At 42.4% G+C, this 17202-nt stretch overlaps 2 protein-coding genes across 3 annotated transcripts in view; one reads left to right on the top strand and one right to left on the bottom strand.

The window, feature by feature from the left end:
* Positions 1–17202, bottom strand: part of LOC127003225 (DEP domain-containing protein DDB_G0279099-like) — a 48124-nt gene that overhangs the window by 20406 nt on the left and 10516 nt on the right. The window contains exons 2-3 of one of the 2 annotated variants that reach the window (XM_050869606.1): positions 7483–7653; positions 206–274 (exon numbers count right to left, since the gene is read on the bottom strand). In XM_050869606.1, the coding sequence (XP_050725563.1) occupies positions 206–274; positions 7483–7563 (150 nt within the window). In that variant the 5' untranslated portion in view covers positions 7564–7653. Of the gene's footprint in view, positions 1–205; positions 275–7482; positions 7993–17202 lie in introns of those variants that run through there. The other variant, XM_050869607.1, reaches the window with a different exon arrangement.
* Positions 1315–17202, top strand: part of LOC127003226 (metaxin-2-like) — a 67972-nt gene continuing 52084 nt past the window's right edge. Inside the window, exons 1-2 of the mRNA XM_050869608.1 lie at positions 1315–1472; positions 6465–6632. Of these exons, the coding sequence (XP_050725565.1) occupies positions 1352–1472; positions 6465–6632 (289 nt within the window). The 5' untranslated portion in view covers positions 1315–1351. The remainder of the gene's footprint in view (positions 1473–6464; positions 6633–17202) is intronic.

The following is a 17202-nucleotide window of genomic DNA, read 5'->3' as shown; positions in this document are numbered from 1 at the left end:
GTCCGGTACCTGCTGGCGATTACGAGTCTAACACGTGATCAGGCCGTGGTGATGAATTACACCCACACCTATACCCCGACACACACACACCCGCACACCCACACCCACACACTGCATCCATCAATACTCTGCTACTCTTGTTTCTGCCGCATCCACACACAACTTTGTCTAATAACTCAAACAAAGATCACAATCGCTGCCTTACCTCATTCTCCAGAGAGCTGTCCTGGCTGGAGAGGTCGTCGTTGAGGGGGGAGAGGTCTGACGGCTTCATCTGCGGACAAGGGCAAGAACCATGTGATCAAGTGTCAAGATGCGGCACTGCAGGAGGCACCACGACCTTCCCCGGCAAAGTCTGGTGCTTGACTGAGGCCCGCAGAGTGCCAGTGACATGATGCCTCTTTTTAACAACCGGTTTTATCTTTCATGGCATTTTCCAGCCTTCCATCTCCTCCATATCATCTCTCCTCTTGACATCACATCGTTATTCTCGACTTAATTGTTTATTAGTAGACAATGCAAGGTTATATATGGGGGGAATGGAGAAGAGGGAATAAATTGAAGAGAATGAGTGTGAACAGATGAAGGAAGAAGAGAAGGAAGGAAGGAAGGAAGGAAGGAAGACGAGGGAAAATAAGGAACTGTTGACTCGCTCCACCATATCATTCTGCACCGCCTACAAAGGGGGATGTAGTTATATAGCTATGATTTAGAGGTGTATCGACCGTTTCTATACCTTTAGGATGCTGCAGAGGAAAATCACGTGCCCCAAGTTCTCCATCTCCTCTAAATTAACTAGAACATGAACCATAAGTCTTTTCTTTGCGTGTATAGATGTTGTTATTCACTTCTACAGTTTGCATAGTGCGTTTTCGTTACCTGGGCGACACTGAGACAAATTCCAGAATCTCCATCTCTCTGTCTCTTCTATATTGTTTTTTCTCTTGACTATATATCTTTTCTTAGTAGTTATCGGTATTATTTTATCTTTTCTTAGGTTGCATTGAGCGTCTGCGTTACATGGCGGTGAGCAAATAGGTTTATTCTTCTTAATGTTAAGTCAAGATACAAAGTTTGAAGTCCCTTCATGTAACTTTATTCCATTAAAACTTTACATTTAATTTTATTTATTTTTTTTTCAAAATCGGGTATGATGTACCCATGGTTAGTAGTGGTGTGACTTTTTCTAAGGTTAGTGTTCTAGGGTTAAAAGACGGCGGCACAGTTAAATTCTATATCTTTCGCACTCCTTCAACTCTAAATTAACTTTGCTTTTGAATACATATGATTTCCTCGTAGTTCTTAGTGTTGTTTTCCATTTTTCAGAGATTGTATTGAGCGCAGCGTCTCCATGGCGACGCTGCGCAGCTGTCCGGGGCGGGGCGGGGCGGGGCGCACAGCTGACCGCCGCCACAACACTCCCAAGATGCCGTCCGTGTTGCTCACCGACTCGATCTCCGTGGAACTGGGCGGTGAGTGGGGCTGTCAGGGCTGGGGGACTTTCTGGGTAGTGCTGGAGGGCCTGGGGGTGTGCTGTGGGCGGCTGTGTGTGGCGGGGCTGTGTTGCCTGGCGGGGGCGGGGGAGTGTTGCGGTGCTGTGTGTGGGGTGTTTATTTACTGTACTGCCGCTCCCTATTGTTTGTTTTTTCTCATCCCTTTAAGAGTTTTCAAGTTCATCTGAGTGTTTTGAGGCCTCATTTCTTGTGCTAGTAATTAGTGATAACCATGATATTCTCAATGTGACGATGTGGTAGCTCAGGAGAGACCAGGGAGGCAGAGGCCCCTATGTAGAGGTAACATATACATTTACCTGCCATTTAGTGCACCTTCCAGCCTTTGTCTTATTGGATTATGTTCTGTTGTTTGATGAGCTTGGATAGGCTGGCGCATTGGTTAGTGAGATCTTTCGGTTCGTTGCCTGACGGTTTACTCTAGCATGGCTCATAGGGAAAGGTCATCCAGGTCAGAAAGGTGGACCATGAGGGGTAAGCCATGCCATTAGAGCCTGAACACTCCTTTTGGATGATGGCTGTGGTGAGCCACGGGGCACTGGGCTACCTCGCTGCCAGTTTCTCACACACATTTCATGGCTATTTTCATACTAGTTTTAATCTCTACACTCTCATATGGTTTTCCAGGATATTTGAAGATTAGTAGAAAATATATACAGCATATGACAACAGAAGAACAGCTGGTTAAATAGGAAAAGAGATATCAGCACATTAATATTTTATCAGTCTTGACCCAGTTGTGACGGTAATATCATGGTTATTGATTTACGCAACAAATAAGGCCTCAAAAAACATTAGGTTAAGATTCGTTTTAGTACCGTGCCAGTATCTCATTACCTACCTTATGAAACGTCAGTAGCTCTTCATATATCTTTTCTACAAACCTTTAACAGTCATGGAAACGCTTTCAAAATCCAATTCAAGGACTTTTTTTACTCTTGAAAATATGGGATAATGTTTACGAAAGCGCGTCACATCCTCTGGCGGCAGCGATGGTGCCGCCGCTGCAAAATAGTTCGCAGAGGGTTTTGTTAGTTAAGGTAATGTAAGATTAGATTAGGTTATATTCATGCTTTATGATAAAATTTGGGGTATTTGCATAAAAATAACAGGTTTGCTCTGGTGATGGCTGTGGCGGCGGTGCAGCCGGTGTTGCGAGAAATGCTTCCTCGCAGAAATAAGTTGCATATACATGTGGGGGGACAAGGGGGAGCACGCCCCCCCATTAGAAGGTCGTAAAGTTTGATTGGAGTAGTTTAAATATACTCCCCCACTCTAAACCCTCTGTGAGCTATTTCGCAGCTGCGGTGGCAGCATTGTCGCCGCTGCCGCCGCCAGAGGAGGCGACGTGCTTTCATAAACATTTTCCCTTATTTTTTCAAGAGTAATAAAAGTCCTTGAATTGGATTTTAAAAGCATTTCCATGACTGTTGATGGTTTGTAGAAAAGATATATGAAGAGAGTGATGTTTCATAAAGTAGATAATGAGATGTTGGCATGGTACTGAAACTAATCTTTACCAACATCTATTATAGGAAGTAGCAATGAAGGAAACTATTATTGTTGTGGATCTGGCTGTGCATTACTGTGTTTTTCAGAGTGGTGGTGGTTGTGTTGGTGGGAGGTGAGTGTGCATGGGATAGTGTTGGTGGGGGGGCTGAGGGTGTATTTGGTGAGGTATTGTCAGCGTTGGTTTGCTGCTGTCTGTGGTGGATAGTGTAGGTGAGTGAGTGAAGGGGAATGTTCCGAGTGTAGGTGTGTTGGCCATGAGACAGAGATAGTTGTTGTGACCTAGCAGCCCACCACCACCACCAGTCCACTGCCACCTGCATCTTTGACAAGTGATGACCTAGTAAAAATTTAAAACTCCAAAATTACACTCAGTTCAAGGTGGTAGACCCTGGCCACCTCAAAGGCCATGCGTTACCACTCCATCTTTTCTTAACCCACCCGCTTCAGCTAATTTGAAGCTGTGAGTGGCTGAGGAACAGGTAAATATGAACCAAATATGAAACTAGCAAAACAGCATGGAATGTACATTGGCATGCTCCTCTCATTACCCTACCATGCAGCCGCTAGTATTTTTGTTTGCTCAAATATCATTATTACCGGGTGGTTGTGGTTTCAAAATAAACCTACTTGCGATGGCTGGCATGCAGCCCTGATGCTCCTCAAGAATACAGAAAAATTTAACTGCCAACTACGTCGTACATTACGTACATTATTAGTGATCTTTACCATCACTCTCACTGGTGGAGAAAGAAAAAGAGAGGATAAAGCAAACTGACCAGATTTTGGACCTGCCTTGTGTATGGTGAATTACTGCATGTCACCACGACCTCCAGTACTGTATACTCAAACCTGGGTCGCACAGGTTGAGCAATACTCGTTGCACTGACCCAGTAACACTAAACACGTTTGGACATAAATGGGCGTACCGAAGTGCACAGGTTAAACAAACAAGTTCATGCTAGCCTAACACATGGTAACATATTGCCTCCTAAATAGTAACCTATTACTGCTAATGGAAGCTACCTATCACTTTTGAAAGAGTGACTTATCACTGTAAAATAGTAACCTATCACTTCTAAATTGGGAAGGCGGTGGCAGAGTGGTTAGTGTGTGGGTCCCACATTTGCCGCATTCTGGACAATATGAATTCAAATCTGCCGATACCACCTGGGATATTTCAGCACTGCTGAGTGGCTTAAGACCATAGCTGGGCACAATAACAGAAAACCTTATTCCTGATAACCGATACCTGATAATGAAAAACCTTATTGGTGATAACCGATATTCGTTAACTGGAGACACAAATATAGGCGATAACCGATAATCGGTACCCGATAAAATCCACACTTCCGATACTAGCTAGCGATAAGTCCGATGGGCGAAAACGGTACTATATTGATATTTCAAATAGAAAAACATAGATGAATTCAAATTTTCATTATCTGTATTTTAGAAAACTTACAAAACCTGAAAACCACACGTTGACACGTATCCTACATATGGACGGTAATACTAGAAACGCCTGAACCGGTGTTGTGTTATTTGACTTCCCCGCCGTCAAATGCTGGCGCTTTTGTTTACAAACATTGGTCTCTCGTGAGCTGCGCATGCTCAGACCAGCTTTTTAACCGTAGTTAAGAGTTGCTGGAAGGCTGAATCAGACATACAGTACCACTACCACCATCCTCGCCGTTTCTAGAACGACACTCTGTACGAGTTGTATTTATATGTACAGAGTGTTGTTCTAGAAACAGCGAGGATGGTGGTACTGTACGTCTGATTCAGCCTTCCAGCAACTCTTAATGTGTTAAAAAGCTTTGTGAGACTGTACAGGGCCATGCTTACTGGTCTGAACATGCGCAGTTCACGAGACCAGTTTTTATAAACAAAAGCGCCAGCTTTTGATGATGGGACACCAAATAACACAACACCGGGTGCCTTCAATACCATGGCATACTCACAAACGAATATGGAATATCAATTTTGAGGCAGTGAATACTGAATAATAATTTTTTGGGCAAAGTTAAATGATTTTTATCTTTGATATATTGATTTTTGAGTAACAAAAAAAAAAATAGTGTTTTAATGTTGATGATCTAAGTATGAAATCTCTTCACCGAAGATATTTCATACCCCGAAGTTTGTTCATACAACACCGGGCCACGCATGCGCAGTAGGGAGACAACGTTTTTTTTCTGAGAGCCAGAAAAAAGTAGCGATTATCGCTAGTTTGGTTACAAAAGTAACGAAGATACCGATAATTATTTAAATAAGCAGCGGATTGCCGGTAACCCGATTTTGTTATCAGCGATAAAGTATCGCGATAACGCCCAGCTATGCTTAAGACTACCCACATGCTGTCTTGAAGACCATCTATCAACCCAGACTCTAGACTCTAGAGTCTAGAGGAACTGTCCAAATGAATCAAGAATGATCTCCAGGGGGTGGCATGAGCCAAGGATATATGGCACCGCTGTAAACACTTGCTCCATGATGGGCTTGGCCCCCCCCCCCCCCCAAAAAAAAAAGTTCAAATCTCAAAAATTAATGATTTTCAATGAGTGAGTCAGGTGTGATTCTTGAGTAATACTGAATTATGAGCCTGCATGAATTCTCAACAAAACTTTATATAAATTATGATATGTTTTGAATTCCTCTGGCATTAGTTTTTCTTGGATAGCTTTAGTAATGAATTTTATACGTAGTATTATTCAAATTAACCAAACCTACCTATTTATCATCATCTACATGTATTATTAGAAGATTCCACCTGGCACTATCTGTGGAACATATCACATTACTTAATGGAAGAAGACATAGGCAAGAATTGGTTCACCAATAGAGTGGTGGACAAATGGAACAGGCTTGGGAGCCATGTTTTGGGTGCCAATACCATAGATACATTCAAGAAGAGATTAGATAAAGCCATGGATGGTGAAGTAAGGTGGGGTTGAGTGTACAGGAGCTGCCTTGTATAGGCCAACCGGCCTCTTGCAGACTCCTTACGTTCTTATGTTATGTTCTTATTATGTGAGTCTAAGGTGAATAAGTGCTGCCTGAATCTATATCTGTGAAAAGATTGAGTTGAATGCTAAGTGTAGAAGAAATTGAAGGGTTGATGTTCTGGATCTCAACCCATTTCACTGCGATGCTAATCCATCAGTTTATTGATGGGATTAAAGGAATAATTTTGTGTGGCTGGGATACTAAATTGGTGGGACTAGATGACTAATTTGATTTGGCTACATTACAAATTTTTGTAGGGGTGAGATACTAAATTGGTGGAACTTAAGGACAAATTTAAGTAGGATTAAGTTTCTGTATAGTTCAGGTTACATTGGTAATAAATACTAAAGAAACTATTAATTCCCAAAGAAAATAACTGTCAGATTCATTCAAACTGAACTTAATGCATTAAAAGAAAATTCATTTTGTCTTCAGCCCAGGAGCCGTGGCCCAGCGATGTGAAGCTGTTCCAGCAGTATGAGGTGGAGCAGATCCTCCTGCCAGACAATGCCAACTGTCTGGCAGTGCAGGCATTCCTCAAGATGTGTCAGCTCCACTACTCGCTGGAGATGAGGGGCAACGCTGAGCACATGTCACCCAGCGGTGAGTGTTGACCTGTGACTCATGCGCTGCCTCATAGTGTCTGTGTGTGTGTGTGTGTGTGTGTGTAAACCTTCATTCCTTGTTGACCTCCTTACAGATCCTTCATCTTTACTTTGTGACTCCTTGTTTTATGTGTATATGCTTGCCTCTTAGTTTGTGAATGTTCTTCCCCTGCAGATGTCTTTCTCATAACCTTGCATTGTTTGAGGATTTTGAGTTCACAAAATAATGTCTGGCTTCTTTTGTGATAGTAAAGGTTAAGTCAGTGTTGTACAAAGTGAGTGTGTGTATGAAGGGAAGAAAGGTGGATAATTCAGAGCTTCACTTACAATGTAGCAATGCTTATGAAGGAAAGAAAGAACCCCCTTATTACTAAAAGTAACTGGAACCTTGCTAATGTATGAGTATGTCTGTATAGCAAGAACATGACTGAGACACCTACAACATCAGTGCTAGTAGGTATGATGAGGCACAAAGACACTTGGGCAAACTTTACACTACACAGTTCAGTGTTCAACAGGTCCCATTGCTCAGGAATAGGATTTGCATATATATAAAAGAAAAAGTAGAATTGTGCTAGTCCATGTCTGTACCACTCACCATTACTTCCATTGGTGAAATTATGCTTATGTTACTCAGTATTTACATAATCCTTAATTGCAAAGAATTTGATCTGATAATTTGGGAAAATGGACTTTGTCTTGGGGGTTTGTGAAGATTATAAGTCATTATATAGAGTAAATAACAAGACACTGAAAAAAAAAAATTGTCTTGATGTTAAAAAGAATGCTTACTTTAGTTGCTATGTCTACTGGTGCTGATAAAGACTGGAGGGCTGCCAACCACTTGCCTTGTGCATGTAACGGAAGATGGAGAAGACGGAAGAAGGGCTGGAGGAGGCTTGGGCTTGAGTCTTCCCTGAGGTTGCCATTGTGTGTGTGTGTGTGTGTGTGTTTCAAGTGTACATAAGTTGGGATGAGGTAGTTGAGTTTCCCACTAGTGAAGGAAGTTTAATCTCATTCTGAAACAGGAAAAAGATAATATTTTAGTTACCTTAGAAAAAATTGCTTATGGTGTAGGCTCTGAGGAAAATCATCTTGTAGGAGAGCATAGTTTTAAATTTCTTTTTTGTAGACCTATATTTATTTTAGATTAAATTCACATACTACTACAGTAAAAATACAAGTTTTATAAGTACCATATGTATGTATAGTTTAAGTGCAAATATCATACAGCTTAATCTGTACATTGTATACGACTTGGTTTCTTTTAAAGTTCCTCACAATAACTCCATTTTTATATGCAGATAGAGTGAATTAATTAAACTCTGAATTATTATGTGGAGCTGAAAAGGGGTCAGTTTTCACCCTTTACCGGGCTTAATGAAGTGATGTTGGTAGGATTAGGGAAGAAAAAACTTCATTCATCATCCCACATGCCACCACTACACACACACACACACACACACACACACCCTCGCGCGGCACCTTCCATATCCCCGCGCCACACCCCTCGTTCCCACTCACTTATGCACCTCTCGCCTCTCCCTCATGCACCAGCCTCTGCCTCCCTTGCCCACACTCGCATACAGATGGCGGCTCCCCGGCTACACCCTCCCCTCTCTCCCCCCCGGCAGCTCCAAGATGTATGGCCTTCACTCCTGCTTCCTCTTGTAGCCTCTTAAATCTCCCTCTTGCTCCCGACCCTCCCTTGCACTTTCCCAATTCGTATTTTTCTGTTTTGTTCCATGCTGCAGGTCAGAGGTATTTGTCTTTCACTTCTACTTCCTAATGTATCTCTCCCATCCTCTCTCCTTCTCCTAGTCCTTCTTTTCATTGCCTATTTCTCTTTTTTTTTGTATGTCTGTTTTTTGTTTTTTTCCTTGTTTCGTTTTTTCTCGGTCCTCTTCTGTGATCTCAAGTCCTTCTGTCTATAACTCAGTCGACTTTCTCTTCCTCAGTTCCTTCCTCTCCTTTTTTTCTAATGCATTTCCAAGCCCTCTTCCCAAGTCCCTTTACATCCATAACTTAGTCATCCATTCACTTGCTCAGTTTTTTTCTTTTTGTTTGCATATATTTCCCAGCCATTTCCTGCAGCCCCAAGTCCCTTTATACCCATAGCTCAGGCTCCCTTTTATTTTCTCAGCTCCTTCCTTTACTTTGTTTCTTGTGTATTTCCCATCCCTTCCCTGTAGTTCCAAGTCCCTTTACATCCATAGTGCAGTCTCCTTTAAATTCCCCAGTTCTTTCCTTTCTTTTCTCATTTATTTTCCACCCCTCCCTGCATCCCTTAAGTCTACCACATCTCTCAGCTTTCAGTGTGATGCTACCCTTCTTTCTCTCCTGCTGTGCTACACTCTAAAGACTTGCATCGAAACTTAGCGTGAATAAGCTTTGAGGCTCAGGCGTTGTATCTTAAGCCACACTATAACACTTAATTGAACTTTGTATTTGTGTTGCATGAGATACTTAAAGATGCATTAGTGTTGCAGTTGGTATAATCTGTGTATCTATTTTTGTTTCCTTTGTTGTTTCATGTATCCTTTTTTTTTTTTATAGAGTTGATGTGGTGTTGCGGTCGATACATCCATGTTTTTTTATTCTTTTTCATTCATTCATTCTTTTTTATTGAGAGTTGTTTTGGTGTTGCAGTTTATACATCCTTTGTGTGTGTGTGTGTGTGTCTTTCTTTTATTCTCATTTCTTCACCTTTTTTGAGAGCTGCTATGGTGTTGCAGTTTGTATCTTCTCTCTGTATTTTATTCTGATTCATTTTTACATCTTTATTATTATTCTAATGTCAAAGGCTGTGGTGTTGCATTCTCCATTTTTTTTATTCCACAGGTGATGGAATTGTCAAAAGCTGTATTTTTTGTTCTATTTAACATTTTTATATTTTTTTGGGGAGGTGGAGGTGTTTCATATTCAGTTCCATTGTTTTCATCTTTTTGAAGGGGAAGTGACGGGGAATTGTCCAAAGCTGTAATGTTGCATCCTCTATTTTTTATTGTCTTTCACTTTTTAATCTTTTTTTCTGGGGGTGGAGGTGATGGAATTGTCAAAAGCTGTGGTGTTGCATCCTGTTTTTATTCTATTTCATTTTTTATATTTTTTTGTGCATGTGTGGGGGAGGGGAGGGGGTGGAATTGTCAGTGGCTGTAGTGTTTTTATGACGGTCCTTTGACTTTGTGTTCTTTATTCTATTTCACTTTTTAATCTTTTTTGCTGGGAGGGAAAGTGATGGAATTGTCAAAGGCTCATGCATCAATTCTCTAAACCTCAGTGATGGGAGTGTGGATTTCACGTTAGGTTCTGTCCAGCGCGTGACATTCATGGGATCGTATTTTTCCCCCTTTTTCATCTGGCAGAATGCGTCAGCGGTGCATCACAAAGGACGGCTCATGCAGACATAATTTGTTTTTTATCTCATTAGCAAGTTAATTAAGTTGCCCTTTTTATGACGGTGGAAAATATACATCCTGCTCCTCTTACCTCATTTTTTTTTGGTATTTGTATCATTTTATTTTGTGTGTAGTGGGTGAGTCCTTTGACTAACTCATATATGTTGATTATTTTTTGGGGGTGGGGTTCGTCTGCACTGCATCACATAACATCACATTACGTCACACCATACTGGAATTTACCACACCACACTGCTCCTCATCCTACCACATCATATCATACTTCATACACCACATCACACTATGTACTTCACATCATCACATCACATACCACTCCATCTCACTACACACCACACCACATCACACAACATCACCACACCTAATTTCACACACCACACCTTACCACACCTCACCACCACACACCTTGCTCCACACTTCACCACACTACATCACATCATCTCATCACATACCACTCCACCTCACCACACATCACACAACACCACCAAACCTAATATCACACACCACACCACACCACATCTTGCTCCATACTTCACCACACTACATCACATCATTTCATCACATACCACACCACCTCACCACACACCACATCACACAACACAACCACACACCACACCACATCTTGCTCCACACCACACCGCACTGCACTTGTAATCATCTGAAGTGTATCTGATTTTTTTCGTTCTCTTTCATTCTTTTCTTCTTTTTTTCTTTTTGAGATGAGTGCGATTAAAGTTTTCAAGAGGAGGACAAGGAGGAGGAGGAGAAAAAAAAGAAAAGAAGAGGCATATGTAATCTCTTCTCTTTCTCACGGTTGCATAATTCTCTTGACTTACGCAATAGCTTTCAGTGCTCTATTTTTATCCTTGAGTAGGTTATGTAAACAAGACGAGAATTTTCAGCATAATCCCTCTCCCTTTAACTGCCCAGGTGTTCTGAGTCTAATTATGAAATACAAAGGTGTGGGACATGACATCCTATACAACACTCATAACAACAACACCTTTATTAATTATGTTCTTAAATGAGTATGTATCAAGGTTAATTAGGAGTTGCAGAGGTGAGGGATTTGGGATTCTGTGCAACACTCAAGGTATATAACAAAGGGACTCAAAACTTACATATTTGATTAGTTACTCTTATTGTTGGTTATTATTGGTTACTCTGATTCATTGTAGTGGGGGACTTAACATTGTCATAATCATCTTTATCATCATCAGTCATTGGTACCTCCTTTAAATTCTGTTTCCCTTTTACCTACACATCTTTTCTTTCATTATTATTCCCAACACACAAAACTTACATATTGGATTAGTTGCTTTTCTGAATGTGGTGGGAGATTTAACATTGCCAGAATTATCATCATCAGCCATTGGTATCTTCTTTTAATTCTGTTTCCTTTTCGCTACACATCTTTTCTTTCATTATTATTATTCCCAGCATTCTCCACCTTTCTTTATAATTTTGATTTTAGTTCCATTCCTCTGCATATTTCTCTGTTGGTCCTGACTTATTCATTTCCTGGGTTGTCACTGTTGTGTTAGTTGTGCATATGTTATCCATTCTACACATTTCTACCTCTTCTGAATCTTAATCCTTACTTGAATATCTTTTACTCTTGTCTCATTTCTTTGGCTGTCACTCTGTTATTTGTGCTGCATGTTTTATCACCTCCACACATAATATGACCTACCACTTCTAAATTTTCATCCTCACAATTATATCTTCAACCTTAATCTCATTTCCTGGGTCGCCACTCCGTTACTATAGTTATTCAGATGTTAACGGTTCTTCGCATGATATGACCTACCACTTCTAAGTCTTAATCCTCACTAGACTGCCTTTAACCTTTGTCCCTCCCCTGATCCATGATGGTCGCTTCCTGTCTGCCCATGATAACCTCAGCATAATCCTCCCCATCATCTCCAGTCCAGCAACACCACACCACCTCCATAATTGATGAGCTACTTAGCTGATTATAAGAAGGGGAAGGTGAGGTGACACAGGTAGGGTTGTCTATCGCTAAAGTTACCCAGGTGTGTTATGGCTGATTAGGCGGGGAAGGTGAGCCTGCAGGGAACCCAGATGGCAGGCCAGGTGAGGGCAGGCAAGTTAAGGCGCTCCCAGGTAATGGTAGTGGTGGGAGGGAAGGAAGGAGGAGGTGAAGGAGGAAAGGATAGTTAGGGGGAGGGATGGAGGTGGAGGAGAAAAGGAAAGGGAAGAGAGGGTAAAGGAGAGAAAGGAATGTGAAGGTAAGGATTGGCAGAGAGGAGAGGGAAGGAGGGGAAGGGAGAGGGGAGGAGGGAAAAGAGGGAGAGGGAAGGGTGGAGAAGGTAGAGGGAGAGAAAGGAATGTGAAGGTAAGACTAGGTAGAGAGGAGAGGGAGGAAGGGGAGGGTGGCTAGTAAAGGGAAGGAGCAGAAAGGAGGAAGGGAAGAGGGAGAGGAAAAAATCGGAGAAAGGAGGAAGAAATTAGATGAGGAAGAAAGAGAATGTGGTTATAATAATAGCCAAGGAAGGGGGAGAAGAACAGGGTAGGCTTATGGGGAGGTGATATGAGGGGAGAAGGAGAGGGTAGGCCATGATGAAAGAGTGTGAGGGGAGGAGGGTAGGCCTAAGGGAAGGTGTGTGAGGGGACTTGTGTTACCTTGGTTTGTTTTATTCAGTAATGTTCATCTTGCCTGACGTGGGGAGGTATCCTTTCTGCTACCTATGTTTTTCCAGCCCCTTCTTCACACCCTTTTTCAGTCCCTATGCCTTCTTTTCATCCTACCTATCCCTTTCTTTTTGTCTTTATCCAATCTGTTTGTTTCAGCCCCTTCTGTTCACCCCTTTCCAGCACCCAGTCCCTTCCTTTTGCCTGTTTCTGCTACCTGTTTTTTTTTTTCAGTCCCTTTTTTCTCATTCCTCACCACTCCCTCGCCCTTCTTTTCAGCCTACCCAGCCCCTTCCTTTTGCCTCGTATCAGCCCCTTTGTCCTAGCCCTTTCTTCTCACTCCGTTCTACTCCCCAGTCCCTCTTTTCAACATAACCAGTCCTTCTTGTCTCTTTCCAGTTCCTTCTCTGTACTCCTTTTCAGTTCCCAGTCCCTTCCTTTTGTTTCTTTCTGCTACTTATTTTCCCAGCCCTGTCCTAGCCCCTTCTCTTCATTCCTTTCCAGTCCTTAGTCCCTCTTCAACATAACCAGTCCCTTCCCGCCTCTTTTTTTGCCCTTTTTTTATAGTCCCTTCACTCCTTTTCAGTTCCCAGTCCCTTCCTTTTGTTTCTTTCTGCTACTTATTTTCCCAGCCCTGGCCTAGCCCCTTCTCTTCATTCCTTTCCAGTCCCCCCAGCCCCTCTTTTCATCCTATCCAGTCCCTTCTCTATGCCTCTTCAGTACCTTCCTTCTAGCCCCTTAGCCTGTGTTCACTCCTTTCCAGTCTCCAGTCCCTCTTTTTTTTTAACATGCTCAGCCCCTTCCATTTTCCCCTTCCCATTTCATCTTTTTTTTTTTTCATTAGTCCTTTTTTCCATTTCCAGTCTCGGTCCATTTTTCCAGCACACAGCCCCTTTCTTTCACCATTTACAGTCCATAGCTTCTCTCCTTCTCATCTCTCTTCTCATACATCACATCTCTTTTTATTTTTTATTTCCTTTCTCTCCTCTCCTTTCCCCTTTCCAGTTTCCAATACCCTTTCAGCATACTCAGCCCCTTTCGTTCACCATTTACAATCTCTATGTTCTCTAATGTACTCAGATCTCCTCATTCATTCACATCCTCTCTCTTTTTTGTCCTATTTATTCCTTCTCGTTTCCCCCTTCCCTTCCATCTGTCCACTCTTTCTAACGTATCTAACACCTCTCTTCTTTCTCCTGTTTATCCCCTCTTGTTTCCCCCTTCCCTTCCATCTGTCCACTCTTTCTAACGTATCTAACACCTCTCTTCTTTCTCCTGTTTATCCCCTCTTGTTTCCCCCTTCCCTTCCATCTTTTCACTCTTTCTAACGTATCAAACACCTCTCTTTCACTTCTCCCCTAATCCCTCTTCTTAAAACCTATTCAGCTTCTCCTCCTGCTTTCTTCTCCCTCAAACCCCCCCCCCCCCTTACACCACTCACTTCTCCCCTAATCCCTCTTCTTAAAACCTATTCAGCTTCTTCTCTCGCTCTCTTCTCCCTCAACCCCCCCCCCCCCTTTTTTTCACCATTCTCACCCATCTCCATTGTCTTATCTCCTTGCTTCCCTTTTTGTCTATCATTTTTTTCTGCATCCCTAACTTTCTCTTCTCACTCATCTCAATCGCCTTCTTTTCCTTGTATTTTCCCTCTTGCCTATCATCTTCTTTCTTTTGTTCTGCATCCCTAACCCTCCTCTCACCGCTCTCCATCGTCCCCTTGCCCCACTCTCCTTGCCTATCATTTTTTTTTTTTTATTCTCTCATAATAGGGAGGAGAATGAGGGGAAGAAAAGTATATAATTGCATGTGATTTTGTGATTATTCTGTCTGTCTATATATGCCTATCTATCTATCTGTCAATTTATCTATCTTCAATCCTCTTCTTCTATCTCCTCTATAGCAGCATCACTTCTCGCTAACCATCTCGTATATAAGCTAATCTGAACCTGCATGTCCCCTTCCACCTTCCCACCGTTCCAGCTCACCTTTGCACTCTCCAGGTATGCCCTTTTATCACCTGTCCTTTCACTTGCCCGCCCCTTTGTCACGCCGTAATCCCAGACACCTGTTAATCATCCCTTCTCTGGGGCTCTTTCTCACCCCTCGAAGTAAGCTCCTGGATCCTGTGTTCAACTCCTTTTCATCTCCAATTCTCTCTCTCTCTCTCTCTCTCTCTCCAACATTTTCCGCTGTTTTGGCTACACTGCACACTGAAGAAGACGAGAGAGAGAGAGAGAGAGAGAGAGAGAGAGAGAGAGAGAGAGAGAGAGAGAGAGAGAGAGAGAGAGAGAATCAGTCTTCCTCTCTAATCACATTGTTATGGTTCTGACATTTTCTGTATTTAAGTAATTTCTCGAGCTGACACCAGGAGGATGGATGAGGCAGAAGGGGGAGGAGGAGGAGGAAGAAGAAAGGGGAGTGGAGAAGAGAGGGGGGGAGGGAAAAGGTCTGGAAAAGGCAAAGATAAGGAAAGGGGAAGGAGGGAAGAAAGGAAGGACAGAGGAAGGGAAGGAGTGAGGGAGCTAAGGAAAGGGAATAACTGAGGAAGCGAAGGGAAGAGAAGGAATAAAGAAGCGCAATGAAAAAAAATGGTGAGGAAAGGAAGTGAAGGGAGGGAAAGGATGGGAATGACTGAGGGAGTGAAGAGAAGGTAAGGGATGGGAAAGCGAAGGGAAAGGAAGGAAGGGCTTAAATCAAAAGAGCTGGAATGGAAGGGAACGGGAAAGAAAGGCTAAATTAAAAAAGAAATGGAAAGAGAGGGAGGGGACAAGGGAAAGGAAGGGAAGGATTGATTGATTGATAGTTTATTGTTGCAAGTAAAACAACAAAGGAGAAGGGAGGAGCAGGAAAATAAAGGAAAGGAAGGGAAACGAAAACATGAGGAGAGAACGTAATGGAAGAAAAAATTATAAAAAAAGGGAAGTAGAAAAATAAAATAACTAGGGGAAGCGATGTTGGGGGAGTGAAAGAAGAAATTATTGATGAGGGGAAAAACGAAAGACTGGATGACTCATGGAGGGAGGGAGACAAGGAGGGAGGGAGGGAGGGTGTGAATGAGTCAAGTAGGGAGGTTGGGGTTGGGAGGGACGAAGGGAGAGAAAGAGCAAGAGTGAGGCGACATGAGTCAGCGTGGGGAGATGGGGAGAGGAGAAGGGGGGAGGATGTAGGTAAGGAGAGAGAGAGAGAGAGAGAGAGAGAGAGAGAGAGAGAGAGAGAGAGAGAGAGAGAGAGAGAGAGAGAGAGAGAGAGAGAGAGAGTAAGGGTACTGCAGTTTTAATGAAAAATGTATACAATTTACGTGTAAAAAGTGTTTTGCCCTCGAGCTGAGAGAAGAGTGTGGGGGTGGGGGAGGGAGAGAGAGAGAGAGAGAGAGAGAGAGAGAGAGAGAGAGAGAGAGAGAGAGAGAGAGAGAGAGAGAGAAGCTACAGGTGTGTGTGTGTGTGTGTGTGTGTGTGTGTGTGTGTGTGTGTTTCAGTTCCTTCTGCCTCACCTGTTCCCAATCAACACAGTTAGGACAGGTGTACGTGACCAGGTGACACGCACACACACACACACACACACACACACACACACACACACACACATTATCATTGACATTAAAACAAAACAAACCAACAAAAACACAGAAAGGTCACACACCGTTTACAGATCAAAATGCCATCAGATCACAGAGGTCAGGGGTCACAATGAAGGTCAAGGCGAGGGATGACCCGTCGAACTGAGTGACCTTGATTTATCGTGCAATGTAACTTTTTCGTGAACTTATTTCGACATCACTAAATAAAAAGTAAAGAGGAAGAGGAGGAGGAGGATACAGAATAAGAAGTAGATGAAGAAAAAAAGAGAAAGGAAGAGGAATAAGAAGATAAAAGGAGAATGAAAAAGAAGAGTTAAGGAACATAGGAGGAGGAGGAGGAAGAACGAGAGGAGGAGGAGGAGGAGGAGGAGATGAAAGAACTGAAAGAGGAGTAAGAAGATGAAGAGGAATGATAATAAGAATAATAATGAGAGGAAAAAAAGGAAGACTAACTAGAAGAGGAGGGGATAAAGGAAATGAAAGAGGAGGAAGAAGATGAAGAGGAATGATGTTGATAATAATGATAAGAAGAAAAAGAAGAACAATAACTGAAGGAGGAAGATGAAGAGGAATGATAGTAATAAAATGAAGAAGAAGAAGAAGAAGAAAATAAGTAGAGGAACTGAAGGAAAAGGAGAAGAAAGAAAAGGGAAAGGAACTGGAGGAGGAGGAACTAAGGAAATGTGAAAAAGAACGAGAGGTAAATGAAATGGAGGAGGAAAAGAAGAAGAACGGTAAAAGAACAGGAGAAAGAAGAAGAGGTGAAGGAACTAAAGAGAGATGGAAAATAAAAAGATATAAAGCAACTGGAGGAGGAGGGGGAGGAAGAACTGGAGGAAGAGGAGGAGGAGGATCTATTTTTGGGTATATTCCCGTCTGATTCTCGGTCTCGTGGGAGGTTTTACAAGAGATAGATTGCG

The sequence above is a fragment of the Eriocheir sinensis genome, chromosome 25 (assembly GCF_024679095.1).
Source record: "Eriocheir sinensis breed Jianghai 21 chromosome 25, ASM2467909v1, whole genome shotgun sequence".
NCBI classification, from domain to species: domain Eukaryota; kingdom Metazoa; phylum Arthropoda; class Malacostraca; order Decapoda; family Varunidae; genus Eriocheir; species Eriocheir sinensis.
Note: the sequence above shows the minus strand (reverse complement) of the source record. Positions and strands in the feature narration are given on the sequence as shown.